General features: G+C 40.6%; 1 protein-coding gene across 1 annotated transcript in view; it reads right to left on the minus strand.

Moving 5' to 3' along the window:
• The window catches only part of TLK1 (tousled like kinase 1), a 129,549-nt gene extending 108,692 nt beyond the window's left edge, over positions 1-20,857 (minus strand). The window contains exon 1 of the mRNA XM_048869419.2: positions 20,443-20,857. Within this exon, the coding sequence (XP_048725376.1) occupies positions 20,443-20,587 (145 nt within the window). The 5' untranslated portion in view covers positions 20,588-20,857. The remainder of the gene's footprint in view (positions 1-20,442) is intronic.
• Between the last annotated feature and the right edge of the window lie 239 nt (positions 20,858-21,096).

Genomic DNA, 21,096 nt, shown 5'->3' on the forward strand with positions numbered 1-21,096 from the left:
ATCAGTCATGCAGTCTACATGAAGCTTCTGGAGAAGGGTAAAATAAGCGGGGCCCTTTTTTGTTTGAAACAGTATCCATATTTGGGGGAAAAATAATCACAAAAGAAAAGCATACTCCATAGAGTGCATTAAAGCACAGGGGCACTCGTTGACACAAAATGGAAGAACAGGTCTGAGTTGTCATTATTAAATCCATATCTATCTTGAACAAACAGAATTGAACTGATGTGCAATTTAACCAGTTTGCATCCAATCAGTGACTTAAAACAGTTGTAATGTGTATCTGTATACAAAGAGAAACCTGTTGCTTGATTTTCAGAGCTACTGAGCCCATCTAACTCCTGATGAAGTCAACTGGAAATTTGAGCACTTAACACTTCTGGAAGTCAGGCAGTATATAGTTCTATATTCATCTTTCTTGCACTGAAAGCATGGAATAAAATTCTCTGGGGCATTTTTTTTGAAGAAACATTACATTTTAAGCTTTTAGTAGCTACATTTTGAAACTGGTTCAAGTGATTTTTTTTTTAGTTTATTAATAATTCTGGCCATTTACAAATTGGCGGTTCTCATTTTTTCAGCAGTTTGCTAGAGCTGGAGTAGGCAACAGAAACTGGAGAAAGCTTCCAACATTAGGAAAAGGCAGTCATTTTTGCAGAGCAAGCTACAACCCAAACCAATTCCTTGATGCTGGAAACTCTTAACTGATCTCTAGCCCGCACTCCTCACGTGACCCACATTTCTGCTGCCAGTTCCTCATTCCAGTTTTCCAACCAAAAATCTGCAATGAAAGGTTAATTAGACAGGAGCAGGTCAGTGGGGATGAGGGAAGGAATAAGCCTCTAACAGTTCTGTCTCCAGGGAATTATTATGGATGAACACCACATGCAGAATGCCAGCAGACCAACACTGAGAAAAAAATTAAAAAGCAGTCCCTTTAACTGCTTTTAACTGCTCCTCCCCTTGCCTCCTGGACAGCCACCCACTTTACACTGTTGTCTCCATTTTGACTACTGTAAAAGTTGTCAGACGGCAATAGTCAGCAGAAGTTACTTCATCAAGTGCTTACACAGCCAGCATCTGTCTGTCCAGTAGAGACCAAAAGAATTGCCTTCATCGTCCTTAGCTCTTATTTCTGAATTTGACGGTCCTTCTCCCAAATACTGAGTAAAAGAACTCTCAGGTCTCTTCGTGGCCACAAACTTTTTGCATCATTATAGTAAGCTCAGCTAATTGAGTCAAGTGACTCTCACACACACACTTAAGAATAAAGAATAGACTTATTTCCTACATTTGCTTATGAGACATGCATATTCAATGTCAGTTTTCTAGTCACGTTCTTATCTTTTGTTAGGGTGTTAGATGATCACTGTTCTACAACATTCACAGATTTTCAAGAATAATGTAATTTTAGTATTTTTTCCTTTCATATTTTCACTGGCATCCCCTGATGTGGCTTTTCATTCTCCAGACACTCTGAAATCGTAAACTCAACTGCCAGCTTTCAGAGCAGTTTCTGTCCCATTTTCTATCCCAAAACTAATTTTTAGTTCAACAGTCACAAGATAATACAAATCTTTTTCTCCAGCCTCTGTTCTTATACCAAGAAGTAGGGAATAGAGGAGAGACATAATACAAAACTATAAAAAAAAAAAAAACCCCAAATGCACAGAATAAATACCCTATAGCTACCACACTGAGGGAAAGTTGGTTCTAATCCCTCAGAGTGCAAAATAACTGTTACTTCAATTTCCACCAAGTCTGCTGCTCTTTTTCTAGTTTGCATTACTTGGGATCAAAATTTTCTGCATACTTTGATTTCAGGAGCCAAGAATACCTTATTTCAGATTCTGCACACATTTCTACACCTCTGCTACAACATATGGAAAGATAAGCACTAAACCAGGTGGCAGGACCATCATGGAAGTAGGAAGAATAAGGCTAGCTCCAGCACCTTTGAAATAAAAATTCTGATCCAGTACCTGATGTACTTTCACGAACAGCACATAGTAGAAATGCTTTTAAGACTGAATCTGACAATGGTTGCTGGCTCTGAAAAATATTAAGTGTCTTTTGGAAAGATTCATAATTCATTGAAATTCTGAGATATTGTGCCTCATTTAAGTGTTATTTTTCCTCTATGTAAAAAAAGAAGAGTCTACTTTTGTTTTGTTTTGGCAAATGGTTCTGGCTAAAAACTAAAGTCAGTTTTTAGCCAGACACTTCTTTAAGCTGGCTTTTTCTAGAGAAATTCTTCACTGGGCATGCTTTCCTACCCCACCCCTCAAATCACTAAATCATGTTCCAAACTTCTTTGCAATGGTTTGGCCATCCCGATAACAGAGGCCCCAAATAAATCAGTAAGCATAAAAAGGCGAATACAGAGACGATGCGAAAGAGTATAGAAGATCCAACATTATGTGTCTGTCTGCCCTATTCCCAAACTTCAAGGTGCCTCTTTTTGCAGCATGCACAGGAAGCGTTAGCATAGCAAATAATGCTATGAGCAACAGAACCACGACAAGGTCCTTCCTGAGTCTGTTGAATAATGTTTAGCTTGGGTGCAGGAAATAATTGATTAGAAGAATATAAAGACAGACTCACATAACATCAGTAACATGCTATTTCCACAGAATTGTTACAGCTTGATAACACAGAAGACATAAGGTTGCAGTATGAAGATCAAAATTATTTGTACTTTTATCTTTCTCCACTGCTATTACTGGACTAGAGAAGAGACCAACAAATTATATCCTGGGAGTAGCAGCACACAAAAACATGTGCAGTGGCCAAAAGGGAAGAATGATCATATTGGGCGTAGGAATCCTGATATTTAAGATATCATTCCAGATTCAGTAATCTCTTCTCTGTTCTTGAGAACAATACTGAGACTGATCTGGTTAGGGATAATAGTATGAAAGCATATATTCCCCTCTCTTTTCCTCATCTTCAGGGTCCCAACTACATTCTGAACTTGCTCTCCAACCTTTCTGCATCATTGACAATAACAATACAACACCCTGCGAGAGAGAAACACCAAGAAGAAACATCCCTCTTGGAAGTGTTCCTACTTGTGAAGAACTATACTGAACTGAGAAAGCTGTGAAAATTACAAATAATGAAACATTTGCTAAAAATATATTCCTCAATTTTAGCAGATTTTTGGCTACATGGTACTTTTGAATGAGTCTCACAAAGGACCAACAGAAGGGAACGCTATGAACTTGTATAAACTAGATGCACACACCCAGAGTATGTTTTCCACAAGCAGTGGCGTCCTATGTTGTTCTTGGAATTTGTGTTGTAGTTTAACAGCTGATGCCATTTTTTCCCCACCCACTCTTTCATCCAGATTGTTTACCTGCAGCAGTTTTTTGGATTATTATGCACTGCCTACAACACAACTAGGTAACCAAAGGGAGAAACTTTCTGATTTGGCACAAGGATTTAAGGTGTATTTTCAGCATCATCAAGGATTACAATAGAATAGCAGAGACTGGCCATGTCTACAGTAGGAAAATACATTACAACGTGTTAGCTGACAAATTAACACATTAAAAATATACTTAGCTCCTAGTGTAGCCAAAGACAGTGATGACAGAAAGTTAAGTTCCAGTTAACTCTCACTATCTAGAGGATTTATCTCTAAACATTTAGGGAGTTCAAACATTATGCACCCTCAAAAAACATCTCCACTGTCTATTTTAATAATAGCATATGAGCGGAGGTGCTGATGGAGGAAGAAGAGGTGCCAAGTGTCTACTCTAACCAAGCACTTCTAGGGAAGTCTTTGTTCAAGATAGTTGTCAGTTCTGGCAGCAACTTGGGAAGTACCAAGAACCATGGGGCTGGGGCACTGGGCATGTCCATGACCATTTCATTTTCTGTGTTTTGTACAATGATAAAACTTCCTCCTCTCAGGCTCCTCGTAAAAGAAAGAACAGTCATTTCCATCTGTGCTCCCTACAATGAGAGTCCTCAAACAGGAACTGCATGCTGAATCACCGAGGGTCACAACAACTTATTCCTGAACTGAGAACATCTTCACTTTATTTGGAGTCTTCAGGAACACTCGGGTAAAGGTAAGTTACTTCAGAAGTACTGCTACTATGACTGTACTTTACTAAGACAGGGGACAGATTAGAAAAGGCCATCACAGCAGAAAATGAAAATGAGTACACACATTTTTGAGAGTCTATGGGACATGACTGCCTCTCAGGGAACTAAAAAGTGCATAAAATATCCTTAGTTTTGTTTTATAGCATTTCATAACATACTGAAGCAGTAGTGTTGCATTCCACTCACCACAATCAGGAAGAACTATTTTATCGATTATTTTTATGATGCTTACCAAGAGAGTATCTGAGGATCCAACAAACAATGAGTTTACCGTATAGGGAAGGAACACATCCCCATTTTACAGATGGGAAAGTGATACACAAGAGGAGAGACTAAGGGACTTTCCCCAAGTCATATAGGAAGTCTGTGGCTGACCTAGGAAAAGAACCCAGACCTCCTGAGTCCCAGCCCAATGCACTAGCCAAAAATCCATTTCAACTGAGAGGTCAAGACTCAGACCAATTCAGAATAAATTTAGGCTTTTTGGGGGCTGTAACATATGTCACTATCTGTTAACACAGAACTCATCATCTGTCCCAATTTCTGTTTGGATGCTGAAAGATCTTTAAAATCCAGAGCAATGCTGACAGCAAGAATGAACATCTGACCAAAGGATCACTGGAAACCACTACCAGCCAAACACATTTTCTGTACATTTTCAGGAGACAAGTCAGAAGCTTTGAATGTTCAAGTCAGTATTTACCATGAAAAGGCTGTTCTGTCAGAGTTTAAAATGGCGCAGGCCCCATGTTCATGTCCTGTCTAACAAATACAACAATCGTTCCTTCTCTCAGAAAGGGCAGACAGGGGAAATAAAGTCATCTGGCAAGCAGAAGAAAGAGGTAATGTCATAAAACTTTGATATGTCTACATTTCCCCCACTGTGGAGGAAAGACAGAGCCACAGCAGAAAAGACTCATAAAAAATGTATATGAAAATTATTATTGGTATATTTTATTCCAACAGTGTATATGAAAATTATTTATAGTTCAGGAGAGATACTAGATCAATTATTATTTTAGAGCAGAAGCAAAAATACACCATCATTTTCAGTATTTGACTAACTTTAAAACTCAGGTGTACACATCAAAACTCTCAAACGCACACTACAGAAAAAAAGTCTTATTACACCATCTCTAATTGCAACTGTAAGGCTAATGGATTACTTTACTTTTAAAACTACCACCATTTTAAACTGAAGTTCATGTGGCTCAATCAACTTTCAATTATTTTCATTTATAACCATTTGTATGACATATGTAGTACATAACATATTAAAAACACCTATGTTAAAAGAACATTAGTTAGGTTGCAAAGTCAACCACTTGAAAGTTGGGTTGCCCACACAACCTTAATTCTGTCCCCTTGTGCATATGTATAAATCATTCTAAAATACTCCATACTCCCCCCGACCCCCCCCCCAACAGGGGTCTTTCCTCACTTAGTGTACAGGAAATAAGGCATCAGTTCAATACTTTTAAGCCTCATCATTCAGTGAGAGGCCCCGCCTTACTTACTTGTGCACCCTCCTAACTCTGCACTGAATGTGGAATTATTCATTTACTCAGTCTTTTCTAAGGCATTTATCACTGCAGCATCCAAGCGCTTCAAATATTAAAACATTTATATACAGCTCTCCCCTGTGAGATAAGAGTATTACTCCCATTTTGCAGAGGGGAAAACAGAGATATGCCTAAGGCCACACAGTGAAAAAGCTTAGTTTACAACTTAAAACCTACTGACTCAATCCTGCGCTCATTCCTCCAGTCCCCAATGCAGAATTACCACAGGTTCTGAGTATCCACAGCTCCCACTGACTTCTGGTGCAGGCACTCAGCATTTCTGAAAATTCAGTGCTCAGGGCATCCAGAAAAAAAAAGACCACCACAATTAGTGACTACTTGCCAACATTTTAGTTTAAGTGACTTGCTCAGCTTCACCACAGAAAGTCAGTGGCAGAAAAAAAGGACAGAACCAAGTTGTGTGTGGCATTCACCTGTCTTAACCATAAGACCATCCTCTCTCTTCCTCCTGGCCCCACCTAATTCTCAAATTCACACATTCCAATTTCTAGAGTAGGAATCCCAGAGACAATAGCTTCATTCACAACATGGCACCAATTCGTTTTCCGAGAACAGTCCATCCTGTGCACTGAATGAAGCACTGTGAAGAACAACAGTATGTGACGAGTTTGGGTTAATTAGAGTCTCATAATGCGTACACAAAAAGAGCAGTGTTAAGGTTGTATGGGCAACAGAATCTGGAATTTCCTAGTTTTCAAATGTTTGACGTCGCAACCTAAATAGCTTTCTTTTAATGGCATTTCTGTTTGTTTTAAAAGGAGAAAGGTAAAAATGTTATGATGTACAACTGTAACAACTCCTACATCTCACATCATCAGTACTCTTTGAATCCTGAACCTTCAGCTCTATAGCACAGACTTCTACCACTTAATCTACAGAACAAACTACATTAGTTAGTAGCAGGAGAAGGGGTAGATGGACTGCTGAGCCCATGCTATAGTTGAGGGAAGACTGACACAGCTATTAGGTGGAGGTAGAAGGCGCTCCTGTATCGTATGTTGTCCCCAGCGGCAGGGATGGGCAACTCATGCCATGTGCTCAGTCTTAAATGTGTGCCTAGCCCCACACACAGCAACTAGACACTCATGGCAGGCCTGGGCCAGGCGACTCAGGCTCACAGGGCTTGAGCTGCAGGGCTGTTTCACTGCTGGGTAGACTTCCAGGCTCAGGCTGGAGCACGGGCTCTAGGACTGTCTCAGGATTGGGTCTTATCCCAGAAATCTACACAGCAGTGCAACAGCCCCACAGCCCAAGCCCCATGAGCCTGAGTCAGATGGCATGGGACAGCCAAGAGTGTTTGTTTGCCATGTAAACATACCCAAAGTGAACCACAGCTGGTCCACTCCTCTTTCGCTCCAGCAGCAACTAGGCTGTAATAGTTACTAGATAGGTGATAGCTTAAATTATAGATTGGCTGATTAGTCAGGCTCTCTTAATTTAATCTTTGTTCACGCCTTTATCTTTGTCTGCCTTTAGAGCAAGACTCATTTTCAAAAGTGTCATTCAACTGCACTGAAAATTTTCCAAACCAAAACATCTGAACGAGTCTGAGATCTTCTGCCTTTCTCCCCCTTTCCCCCCAGTGACATCCAAGGAGGAGGTGGCCCACATTCACCTTGGCGTGAATCAGGCACAGACTGAACAGGTGCGAGAAGACTGGCCCATGTCCTAGCATACAAGGCTGAAGCCCTAAGACATGAAGAACAACTTAGGGGCACATGATACAAAGATTTATAAAACATTTTGTCATATACTCCTCTTAAACAAGGCTTGCTCTCTGGATTTATCATTTTAAGTGGCTGTTGAATGGACAAAAAAGTTATTAAAATTACTAAAAACCTGAGAACTAATTAAGGATAATTACATAAAAACTGTCAAGCAAAGAGGGATAGTTTAACAACCAACATTTGCCAATTGAAAAAGAGGCAGAGGACAACTGGGGACACCCTACTCATCTTTCCTATCTACTTTTGGCTAGTAGGCATCTGGCAAATATTCCAGGCCCTGATAATAGAGTACCACATACAGTGGGCAAGTGGAAATTGCTGAACAAGTAACAACAAAAAGGAATGAAGATTAGGGAGACAGGCACATTTACTTACCTCCTTCCCTCATGAAGTGTCGTTTTCATCCTCAGAATACAAAATCAAATTTTGATAGAATAAAATTAAATGAAAGCATACTGGAGTTTTCCCTTTTGTGAATCATACAATTCTTGCTACATTATTGTTACATCAATTCCAAGAACATTCCAACAAAGCAAGAGTAAAACAGGTATTAGATGCCGCTTCAGAAAAAGGCATGATTTTTATTGACGACAACACTTTATCAAAATTAATATGCATATAAGGCAAAGCCTACTCATTGAAAACCTTCAAAATATGTGGCACATGCTAACAAAAACCACCACAGCATACAGTTTCTTTTGCTACTATTGTTCAAATATAAATCAGTCGAGTCTCTAATGAAACCAATTTAAATCCTTAATAGCTATCGCCATACATATTTTGCTAGTTTAGGTCTAGTGCAGGGGTCGGCAACCTGCGGCTCTGGAGCAGCATGTGTCTCTTTGGCTGCCTCCTTGCAGGCAGCTGTTTTTTGAGGGGATGCAAGGTGCAGGCTCTGGCTGGGAGGCACTTACCAGAGGTGGCTCCCAGCTGGCAGCGCAGAAGGGTTCTGGCCCCACGCCGCGCCCGGGAGCGGCTGGCTGCTGGCACATCTCTGTGTGCCCCTTGGGGGGAGGGAGCAGCAGGTCTCTGTGCGCTGCCTGCGCCCTCAAGCACCGCCCCCGCAGTTCCCATTGGCCAGCTGTGATGACGGTGCTGAGGGTGGGGGCAGAGCACAGAGCCAACTCCCCCACTATCAGTGGTGCACAGAGATGTGCCAGCAGCCAGCCGCTTCCAGGTGCAGCATGGGGCCAGAGCCCTGCTGCGCCGTCAGCCGGGAGCCACCTGGTAAGCACCTCCCGGCCAGAGTCTGCATCTTGCACCCGCCCCCACACCTCAACCCTCTGCCCCAGGTCAGAACCACCTCCTGCACCCAGAACCCCCTCCCAGATCCTGCACCCCCTCCTGCACCCCAATCCCCTGCCCCAGCCCGGAGCCCACTCCTGTTTGTATTCAAATTCAAATGGCAGAAGTCACATTAAAAGTATTGGTGAGTAGTAGCAACTTTAATATGTTTAATTATTATTAGTTGATAAATTCTAACTCTACAAGTAGCTTTGCGTGTGATGCTGCTCTCAAAATATTTTGGTCAAAGAGAAAAACAAAAAAATGACTCCTCTTCTTTGAAAGGTTGCCGACCCCTCGTCTCGTGATTCAGTATTTGTTGGAGTTATTCAACATTTTGTAATTTACTGCTTCCGTATAGTAAAGACATTTTTCGAAACGGACTGCAGGCTAAATCATTTGTTTATCAGAATAGAGAATTCTCCTATAATAAATAATAATACGTTTTACTGAAAAAAAAAAGCCTTCCATGCTCTATCTTCAGACAATACCTTCAACAAAACCAATAGATTCAAAATATCAAATATAATTTAATGAAGAGCAACTGTAAATGCCCTGGTCTTAAATGGAAATTTTAAAAATAATTATTTCTATTACTTATAAGATTTCACTGTATTTTAAAGCACTAGAGAACACTAAAGAAGGGAAAATTTGTTCTTTCTTGGACCCTTTATATTCCACAATTTTAACAATGAATTTCCTTCTCCCTCCTTGGTAGGTAACTGGCGACACTCCAGACATTCTGTCCTAGAAGAGGCACAGCACCGTTATCTTTCTGATCTGTTCCCAGTACACAAACTTCTATAGTTTTAAAATACTACAATTCTAATTAACCAAAATACTCAATATAGCTATAAAATTAAACTAATACCTGTTTGCAAGAAAACCTTCACCTATTGGCAACAGATCTAAAGAAAACACACCTTAAATCTTTCTCTCCTTAGAAATAACTTCCAAGAGAGAGTCACTTTGAGATATGAAGAATACAAGAAATTCTTTGGCAAGAACTAATTTACCCGTCTCTGTCCTTTTCGTGTCCAACAACTTAACTGAGGGATGTTCACAGCAGTAAAAGTCATCCTGGGAAAGAAAAGATTAGTTGAACAACTATGTGCAATAAACGGTATCAATAGAGAAGTCAGAGATTACTAAAAGCATCACACATTCAGAAGGACTCCCCTGCCAAATATTGTGTCTTCAGAGGACATGATATCTACACTGCAGCATCTTGAGAATGTGCAGAGAGATGAGTATGAAAGATGAAAATGTGGTCCTGACACCTTTCTACCTCACATAGATACTTATATAGTTCTTATCATCACAGAATTTGAGCAGCTCACAATCTCTTGCTGTATTTCTCCTCAACACTTCAGTGAGATGGGGAAGTACTCTTACCCCCATCTTACAGATGGGGAACACACACACCCAGTTACTTGCCCCAAGTCACAGAGGAAGTCTATGGCAAAGCAGGTTTTCTGGTTCCCAAGCTAGCTCTCTAAATAGTCGACAATCCCTCCTGAAATTTCATCTTTCATCTGCAGCTCTCAGTAGAATAATATATGAAGTTTTTGAGTAAAACTGATTCCAAGCTGAGTGCTTTGATCCACCTTACCACAGAAGCCTTGGTGTCTTTTTTGGTTCTGACTACTGGCTGGTGCAGTGCAGACAACTTTCTGTAGACTTCAGACTTATCTGGGTAGACTTTAGTTGCTCTTCACATAACAAAGGCACACCCTTCCATATCTTTCTTGGATCACAAATCTACGATCAGTTTCTCACTCTGCAGCAAGTTGATGAGTAAGTTGTCCAGAAACAGGCAGGCATGGATTCTGTGTTCACACAGGGCTTCAAGCATGGCCTAGATAAAATCCCGACACGAGGTCAATAGACCAGAAGAAAGGACCCTGTACTGGAAGCACGTTCAGTGGTAGCAGAAGTGCAAGCAACTTGTGAGGACACACCCTCAATGGAAATGTGGAGATACACTTATTACAAGTCTATCAATGAAAGGAAATCACAAGAGTTTAAAGTTGCTATTACACATTTTAAGATCTCCATCATGAACTTATTTATTTTTAGGAGAATCTGTTGAACATTTTGGGATCCAAGATGGCTTGTATGTTCCCCATTCATTTTGGCAGCCAAAGAGAATATCATGAATGATCTGTACACTTGCAATCAATGGGGCCAGTTCTTTGGCCCCAATCAGTAAATGTTAGATGGCTTGTATGACCTCATTTGTGCTTTTATGGATTTTTTTTTGATTTTTCAAAATATTACACATTTCCTTTGGGGGTACCTAATCATTTAATCAATTATCTATTTTAAGCTGTCACTAGACCACATCTGAGGTAATTGTGTCTCCCCACCCCCCAGCCAAAAAAACCCCAAACAAACCATAAGCAAATCTCTAGTCTCCCAACTAGGCAATTTGTTCATTATCCATCAGATCGAATGCATTTTGCAAAAAGGTAAAGAACCTCCAGTATAATGGCTTTAAAATATATTTTTACACACGACGTATGAAGAAATATTTGCAAAGTACGTTAAAAAGCAGAACTACTTCAAAAGAGTTATTATACCCTCATAGAAAGTCCAGTAGGGACCATCAGTTCTGACCTCCTGCACTTTACAGGCCGAAGAGCCTCGCCCACTCACTCCTGTAATTGACCCATAACTTCTGGCTGAATTACTGAAGTCCTCAAATCATGATTTAAAGACTTCGACCCTTAAAAGATGCAGAGCAGACATGAGATTTGTTGTGTTGTTTAAGAGAATGGCTCTCCTTAAAGTTTTGTATAAGCACAATGGGTAATTACAACAATGTAATTTACAAGAAATTTTGTCATGTTAAGTCACCAATGCCAAATAAGCCATCTTACAAGATAATATTCACTTGCCTGCCGAAAAGAGTAAACCCCTTTTTCACTATAATTTTCAATTATGTTTAGTTTTTTTAATTAATCTTAAAATAAAGTTAAAAAGAGAACTCTGGGATACTTTATTTTGTTTTTAATGTGTTACCTGATTTGTAATGAGCTGCTGATTCATTATTGGATGCATCCTCTCCCATTACCTGTATTTAGAATAACTTGGAGAGACAGGATTTGGCTTCTGGTCATCCAGGGCAGGGACCCAAATCATTAACAAGACAGTAGAGTATATTTGGGGTCTCAAGTGACCAGATGGAGGAAACAAGGCACAAAAGAACCAGGAATTGCCTGAAGGCCAGTTGCATGTAAGCAGCAGGCTTGAGACAGCAGCAGGAAGGCAAGGTAGCAATGCCTGATAAAATAGTCACAGACAGAGCCTAGAATAGCTAGGACTAGGAGGATCAGAAGGTCTCTGGGAGTCTTGGGTGCCACAAGTACTCCTTTTTTGGGGGGGCATGAAAAGAGCATGGCCGAGTACAAGGCTGAGAAAGGGACAGCAACCCAGCAAGGAGGCTTGGTAGCTTAATAGATAGGGGGTTGGAACAGACTCAGTGGAACTGCTGAGAAATAGAAAATCTAGTACAGAGGAGAGGGGGTTGGGGGAATCGAGTAGCAGGCAGGGAGTTAAGCCAGCCTCAGCCAAAGGAGTGTAGGGAACAGGGTGTGTCACATAGTCTTGTCCTGCCCAGAAGCAGAAGCCATTCAGCAGTGGACACAGACCAACAACTGAGTGGATGGCAGAGTGACAACAGAGGAGCCCCTGATGTAACCATCGGAGCACCAGAAGCACACCACCACCAAAGCTGAAACCAAGGGTCTACTACTGTTTCTTTCTCTCCGAATCATGTGGGCTACAAGCAGCAGCTTGGGCATTTAAGGCAAAGAACCTTTGGTATTCTTCTTTTGGGTTGCCTTTACATATGTAGTCTGGAAGTTCTTTACTTTCTTTTTGTAATTAACCTTTAAGATTTATACCTAGGGTATGAGCATCCTCTCACCAGCCAGTCGTACTGAACAATTCTCCTGTACCTACTAGAAGCATGTGAATGTTTACTGGGAAGCCACCAAAAGTTAAATTTGTTAACCACAGTGCTTGGAGTGTCTATATCATATATGTCTGAGGCCTGATTTATACTTAAAACTTTAAAACGGCAAAGCTATGTTGGTGGGGGGGAAGGGAGTGATTTTTCACTGACAGCTTTTGCTGATATAAGACTTAGTGTAGATGCTTCTAAATAAGAAAAATAAGAGATACCAACAAAGGACTTGTTTAGGGGATGGATACAAGCTATACTAGCAAACTCCTTCTAGTATAGAGAAGGCTCAGAAAATTACCAAGTATCTAAAAGGATTTGGGATAACATAATACTCACAGTGACCTCTTCAATGGGGTTAGTTTCAGTATTACTTTGGGCAGATTATTATGTCAAGCAGCCATCAATGATTATTTATTTGAAAATGCCGGTAAAGTGCATGCTGGACTCTAATACCAAGCAAGACCCACTAGTACATAGCATGATTGGGCTTTGTTGATCTTCAAAAAATAATGTGAAATTTAACTTTAAATTTAACTTTTAACTCTGTGTCTGGTGGCATGCAGAATGCGTAGTATAGTTCTCATGATTTTTCATTCTGAAAGATATTTGCACATTATATTACCTTTAAAATAAGCGGTCATCTGTAATTAAGCCAGTAGAAGAAAGAAAAATGTTCCCCTTTGCTGGAAAAAAACAAAACAAAACGGATAGTGCAATAGAGTTTCAGGTACTGACATCACAAAGTTCTGTTATGACATTCTTATCCTTGCATTGTGTTTCAGGAAGCAACAAATATTTGCGGTAGCTAGTACCTGAAAGACGACTGAGTAGAGCCATGTCTACACACAAGACTGTTCCAATTTAACTGTACAGGTATAAAGCATTACAACCCCTTAGCGTGGGTGCAGTTATACCGGTATAAAAGAGCATTTATAACCTCTAGACACAGCTGTAATGTTCTATCAATTTAACTATTTTGGTAAAACAAAAAAATCAACCCCCTACCTGAAACTGTTAAACCAGTATAAAAACTGTGTGTACACAAGGCCTAAGCTTTCAGTTAGTGATACGCTTAAAATTAACACTGAGCAGCAGATAAGCAACTTAGAAGCAAATTTATTTGAAGTGTATATTACCACTCTTAAGTGAATCCACTTAATGCCTGCACTTTGTGCACAGAATATTAACACCATTTTTCAAAGTCATCTAGTATGTTCATCATAAATATAAAGGGAAGGGTAAACACCTTTAAATCCCTCCTGGCCAGAGGAAAAAACCGTTTCACCTGTAAAGGGTTAAGAAGCTAAAGATAGCCTTGCTGGCACCTGACCAAAATGACCAATGAGGAGACAAGATACTTTCAAAGCTGAAGGTGGGGGGGAAACAAAGGGTTCTCTCTGTCTGTGTGTTGCTTTTGCCGGGACCAGAGCAGAAATGCAGGTCAAAACTCTGTAAAGGGCTAATAAGCAATCTAGTTAGATATGCGTTAGATTCTGTTTTGTTTAAATGGCTGATAAAATAAGTTGGGCTGAATGGAATGTATATTCCTGTTTTTGTGTCTTTTTGTAACTTAAAGGTTTTGCCTAGAAGGATTCTCTATGTTTTGAATCTGATTACCCTGTAAGGTATTTACCATCCTGATTTTACAGAGGTGATTCTTTTACTTTTTCTTCAATTAAAAGTCTTCTTTTAAGAACCTCATTGCTTTTTCATTGTTTTTAAGATCCAACGGTTTGGGTCTGTGTTCACCTATGCAAATTGGTGAGGATTTTTATCAAGTCTTCCCCAGGAAAGGGGGTGTAGGGTTTGGGAGGATTTTGGGGGGAAAGGCGTTTCCAAGCGGGCTCTTTCCCTGTTATATACTTGTTAGACTCTTGGTGGTGGCAGCAATAAAGTCCAGGGGCAAAAGGTAAAATAGTTTGTACCTTGGGGAAGTTTTAACCTAAGCTGGTAAAAATCAGCTTAGGGGGTTTTTCATGCAGGTCCCCACATCTGTACCCTAGAGTTCAGAGTGGGGAAGGAACCTTGACAGTTTCTCTTAACTTGTTTATTTATAGTACTGAGCACTCAACAATAGGTGGTGAAAGTTTAGCTCAGATAGATGCACATCACTTTTAATGATGCACAAGGTGCTGTACTAATAAAATTATCTCGTAACATAATGCCTTACATTCTATAGAATATAGGCCAAGAATGTCAATTCAACTACATTTAAATATTATGTGCTAGATTTTAGTTACTGTATAAGAAAAACCATATCAAAGTTATAGAGTGCAGTGTTCTGTACTGCCAAGTTTTTATGCTCTACATGCAAAGAAGGAAAAATAGTAGCCTAGAATCAACATGAGGCAGAGTTAACATAACTTGGCTACCTTCACTATGAATTTCCATACTTCCAAAGGTTTTGTTTTTTTGTAAATTTAATCTTAATTCTGAATTTGCTGGGTTTTTCTGAAGTTTGTGTGTGTACTGGTCAAATTAACATTCTTGAAAGGTAACATTTTACCTTTTTTTGTTGTTGTTGTTGTTTTTTGTGGTTGTTTGTGGTTGTTTTTTAATTTTTGTACAAATTATATTAAGGGACACTGGATAAGAGCCCTAATCCTGGAAATCCTAGAAGATCCACAAAAGTCCAGAGAGAAACTGTGGAGGAAAGGGGAAGACATCTCCTTGGCTGCTGGCCACACAATATTGAATACTTACAAAAGTCTCCATCTATATCCTGAGGGGGATCTATTTGGCAAAAACCTAAGGTCAACAGAAAGAGAGCCCGACACTTGCAAATCTATGTAAGTACCCAAGATACTTACTCAAGATAGGGGCTCATTTCCTACAGAAAGGACATAAGAATGTAGCTCCCCTCGTTTTGACTTCCTAAAGTTTGAAGTGTTAGTACTTTCCTCCAAAGGTGTACAGAAAAGGGGAAAGTGTAGCTGGCTACAAGTTGGAAGCCAGCAGAAGCAGAGGATTTGGTCAGGTAAGAACTCCTGTAATGCACCTGCTGTATCCCACCCCCATAAAGGGCAAAGATACAAATGATTTTAGTGACCTTTCCCATTCCTCATTTTGTACACATCACAAATCCACATGATATGGCATGACTGTCAGCTTGTTAATGGGAAACCTAAAACAAGAAGATGAGCACACTGGTAAAAATATGTAGGGAAGCATAAGCCAGTACTAACATTAAACCTTTTCTTTCATGAGTGTTACATTCATTCACATTTTAAAACAAAGTAAAAGCAAAGTATCACCGTGAAATCTGAATTACCTCCCAGATTTCTTGCATTGCCTTATGTCAACTGATTTCTTCAAAGTCAAATAAAATAAAGTAAAATAAAACAATTCAAAACTCAAAACGCATCTCCCACTAGATGTCAAAAAACAACAAGAGACAGTGGACTTGCTAAGAATTTACCCGTAACTAATTTGCAGTTGTTGAGTTTTACACTTCACACAAGTAATAACGGAGAAAAAAATCCCTGAAAGTTGCCCAAGTATACATGTATTTAAAATTTAATTTAGACAAGGAACCACTATGAACAGGCTGCCTTTATGTTCATACCTATGAACAACACTCTATATTAGTGGTTCTCAAACTTTTGTAGTGGTGACTCCCTTCACATAGCAAGCCTCTGAGTCAGACCCCCCCCAAAAAAATTAAAAACACTTTTTTATATATTTAACACCATTATAAATGCTGGAGGCAAAGTGGGATTTGGGGTGGAGGCTGACAGCTTGCGACCCCCTAGGTAATAACCTCACAAACCCCAGTTGAGAACCCCTGCTCTATATGTACCATGCACAAGGCAAACCTGCATTTGGGAACACTGCCAAGATTGGGTACTCTTCAGGGAAGGGACTGAGTTTTCATGTTTGTACGGACAGCACCTAGCATAGTATGGGTGCTATAGGAATACGAATAATAATAAGTATTAATATTTGTCAAGAAACTTCTTGGGGAAAAAATTGCCAACGTCTGTCAGTATTTTTATAGGAACTCCTCAAATGTCTTTAAGTATTTGCAAAGTTGTATCAATTTAATACATACAAAACTTACATTTCTGCCTAACTAATAAATCATGTGCATTAAATTTTGGTCCAATTCTACTACATTATACTGGTGATTTTCAGATATACAACACTTGTATACCACTGTAATTTAGAGCAGAATCTGGCCTTTTGTTTTTTACTGAAGTTTTCACTACCAACAGCAATATCTGGTAAGTACTTAAGTAACAGATGTTGCGTGATACACAAAAAAACAGCAAACATAAGGTATTCAACTACATTCCATCACCCTCAGCCGCTGCATACCTTGAAGACTATAACTTGCACAACCAAGTGTCTCCTTCCTAAATACCTAGTAAATGGCACAAAATAGGGTGTTCCAACCCAAAAAAAAAAAAAAAACTTTAAAAGAATGCTAGTCATAGCTACAGCATTAAAAAAATAATCAACATTTCCAAATTTAAGGTTATAGCGCTACCTTAAATCTGTACTGGTTTTACGTATTATTATTTACGTATTAAGCTTTAGTTACATAATCACATACTATATCTCAAATAATGCAAAATAATAGTTTTATATTCTTGAAGGTGCATCTTGTAGGACTCCCATATATATTGTATCAAGCATCTCACATACAAGTTACTGTAATACACAGCAGTATACAGTACTGTAAGACAGTACACACGCGTATCAGAAGTGGTAGAAAAGTTGTGATATGTGGTATTATTGAGAAATAGCACATACCGATTAAAAACTATAATGCATATATACAAGAGATAGAGTTAAGGTTTGATATATGTAAATAACATGCATCTACAAGTACTGATTACACATATATGCAAATAGGAAAGGGCGATGACAGGATTTTAGAGGATCAGCTCCTTAGATGTAAGCATGACTTTTAAGATAATTTCTTGGGACATAATTACATTAAAAAAATGTCATGATGGAGTCTGTACAAGAGCTTCAGAGAACATTTTTGGAACTTCCGAACTCTGAATGTCAGTTTTATTATTATTTTGTTGTTAATGAATTAGACACTTTAGGAGCCAGCGCATGTGATTTGGGGAGGCTGAACTTTCAAAATGAATCATATAGACTGGTTGGATAAATCAAAGCATGAATGACGTATCCAATAAAGTTCCCATGCTGCCTTCAAATGCATAGGCACAACTCTCACTTGGACTGGAGTTACATCAACACATCTGAATTGGACGCAAAGCTCATTTTAATATTGAGTGCGTCATACCTGATAGTATCAGCCAACCTAAATTATTATTTACACAAACATATACAAAATATAAACAGACCCCCTAACCTAGCGTGGACATGCAGGTTCAGGCTCTACTTGAGACAAGCAAGTAGAACTGGACTAGATGACCTCTCAAGGTCCCTTCCAGTTCTATGATTCTGTAAGTAACTTGCATTAACATCACTGGGAACTACAAGCACTAATCAATGGGAGAAAAAACAGCTATGAATCTATTACCTAACAGAACTTTCTAACCATCACTCATTTATAGAGCTTACTGATGTGCATAAATGGAAAATAGTGCAAGTCTATTGTTAAATAGCTAATTTTTATTTTATAGGACGTATTACCTTGATGCGACGCTCTTCTGACATGCAAGTTTCCTTTGCGTTAATGTAAGGTGTAGTGTTAATGCCCAATGGGTAGAGATTTATATTAAAAAAACCAACCCCAAAGACTGTTTATATCTCACATTCTTTTAAACGACAGAAATAATTCAGTAGCTCTACAGTAAGAAAGAGGCAAAAGCAGAGTCTGCTGTTTTCACACAGGGAATAAATGATATTTCTATAGTACATAAATACACTATGCTACATTGAAGCACAGAGCAGGTTTTGTAGTTGCTCTCTAACCTCTGAACTGCACAACCTAAATTACAGTAGCCAGAAAAAATAGTAATACTGTTAACCAGTTTTAAATGCTAAGAAATATAAATGTAAAATTATGCCTCTGTGTATTGTTTTTGTCAAGGCTGTTCAAGCAGCACTTGTACTGTTGCACACTCATTAACAAAAAGAATTACAAACTTAACACTGCAACAGTAATTTAAGATTTATACACCAAGTATCCCAATTATGACAGATTAATAAATGCATCCAAAAATATATTGCCTAAAAAAATTCACAAAGTAAAATATGTACAATTCTAAGCCCGGTAAATCTAGTCCAAACATTTTTATATATATAAAACACAAACCACTGTCTTCTCTTATTAAAGATTCAGCTTGAGGAGGCAAGAGTACAAAATTCTTGCCACTTTACTCGGCACCTTTAACGTAATGCCATACATCCAACCTTTCCATATATCTTCTGGGGGGTATTCATGCCAATCTCAGATCTAGGAGCATGTGCAAAAGTCACAAGGAATGATGCAAGTCTAACAACTACTGGCATGGAGACCGAGAACACACTCATTCTTAAACATTTTCAAGGGGCTGAACACATTGACAAGTCTTTAAATTGTTCACTGATAAAACTTGTAGTACTGCACAAGTGTCCTCTAAATGAAGCTATCCAATTTCTCTCTAAGACCTTATTAGCCTATTTTAAGTTTGAAAGTTCTGAGCATGGCTACCAGTGTTCTCTGTACAAGACAACAGAAGCACTCAATATTCTGAGGCCTTCAGTACTGAATCAAACATCCAAGTCAAATTATACAACTGCTTAATATGCATATTTTTTCCTTTCCAAATATACGCACTTGGGTATAAAACTTCTCCAGCAGTAACTGGTATACAGCAAGCAGTCATTTTAGTTAAAAGCACTGAGCATTTCACTAGCTGTATAATTGCTACATCTTGTGGCAATGTATTTCAAGTGCAAGGAAGAAAAATGGACAATAACAAACAGAATAAAAAGAGACTTGTTTGCACATAACCTTCATACAGATATTCCCTGAAAACACCCACAACACCCTGCTCTCACTGTCGGTATAACACAAGAGGGGAGGAGCAGGGGAGGGAGTAGAAAAATATCATCATCTAAGATGTGATGGAGGAGAGGAGAAAGTTGCAGTCATTCTGTGGTGGTTTTAAGGTCTCGTGTCACTTTTGTCTTCCAAATTAGCTGCTCAGAAAAGTGTCTCCCCGATGGGAACAAATTCCTTGATCTCGGTCTCTTTTTCTACTCCACCTCCATGATGCCAAAAGGACCCGACCCTTTCCATTAAGCAACAACAGCCACATTCACCCAGTACATCTAACAAATCACTTTTACTTTGTAATATGAGGTGGAGAATAAAATTTGGAAAGGAAAGGAACAGAGGATGCAAGTCTCTGCCATAAAAATCACAGCGAAGGGATGAAAAATTAACACGTACACTTAGCCCCTTCTATAAGGATTGTCAAAGAAATGAACAAACATTAATCAATCCCCCTCCGTAGCCCTGGAAAAGGTGGGGGGGGAGGAGAATATCAAAACGCTTTTACTGCTAACAAACAGGGATGGGAGAGAGATTGCTGGATTTAGGGACCACGGGGTGTCTCCCGATTGTCCCTCAGGAGAAGGGAGGGTCCCGCACGGCAGGATCTGGGGGTCCCCCCTGTACTGAAGAGGAAATACCCCTGCAAGGAGGACAAGTCTCTCGCCGGCCCTCACCCCCATTCACGGCGCACCCGGCCCTACGAGCCTGGGACTGGCCTCCGGCGGCGACGGCTGGGCCCCTCCCCAAGGGCCGGGCCCCCCTCGCAGCGCCATGGGCACTGAGCGCGCTATTTACCTTCCTTGGGCGGCTTGCCGGGCGGCGCGCTGTGCAGCAGGGAGGCCGCCGCCGAGGAGCAGCCCTGCAGGCTCGGTGGGGACGTGGAGAGCCGGGACCAAGATGGCGGCCCCTCCAAACTTCCACTGCTACTTTGGACACTCATCAAGCTACTTTCCTGGAGCCCGGCAGCCGCCGGGGGCGGCGGGGGAGGCGGCGCGGCGGGGGGACACCCAGCGCCGCGCTCATGGCCGGGGGGCCGGCCCGACACCGGGGAGAGGAGGCCGCCGCGGGGAGAGGGCTCCGGAGAGAGGCGGGGCGCGAAGGAGACAGGGCTCAGGGCCGGCGCAACCTGCCCGCACCTCTGCACTGCGTCGCCGCGGCCGCCGCCGAGCAGCCGCCTGTGTCTGAGGCTCAGGCTAACCTCCGCCACCAGGAGGGAGGGAGCAGGCGGGCGGGGAGGGGTCATGCGCAAACACCACCAGCAGCGAGCGCCGCGCACCTCTGGCGCGCCGGGCAGGGTAGGGAACCCGCACGTACACCTGCCCCTGCCGGCCGCTTGGCCGGCACTGCCCGGTCTCACCCCGCCGGCAGGGGCACTGACACCCCCCCCACACACACACACACAATACACTACAGCCCCTCCCACACACACAATACACTACAGCCCCTCAC

The sequence above is a fragment of the Caretta caretta genome, chromosome 11, assembly GCF_965140235.1.
Source record: "Caretta caretta isolate rCarCar2 chromosome 11, rCarCar1.hap1, whole genome shotgun sequence".
Taxonomy (NCBI): Eukaryota; Metazoa; Chordata; order Testudines; family Cheloniidae; genus Caretta; species Caretta caretta.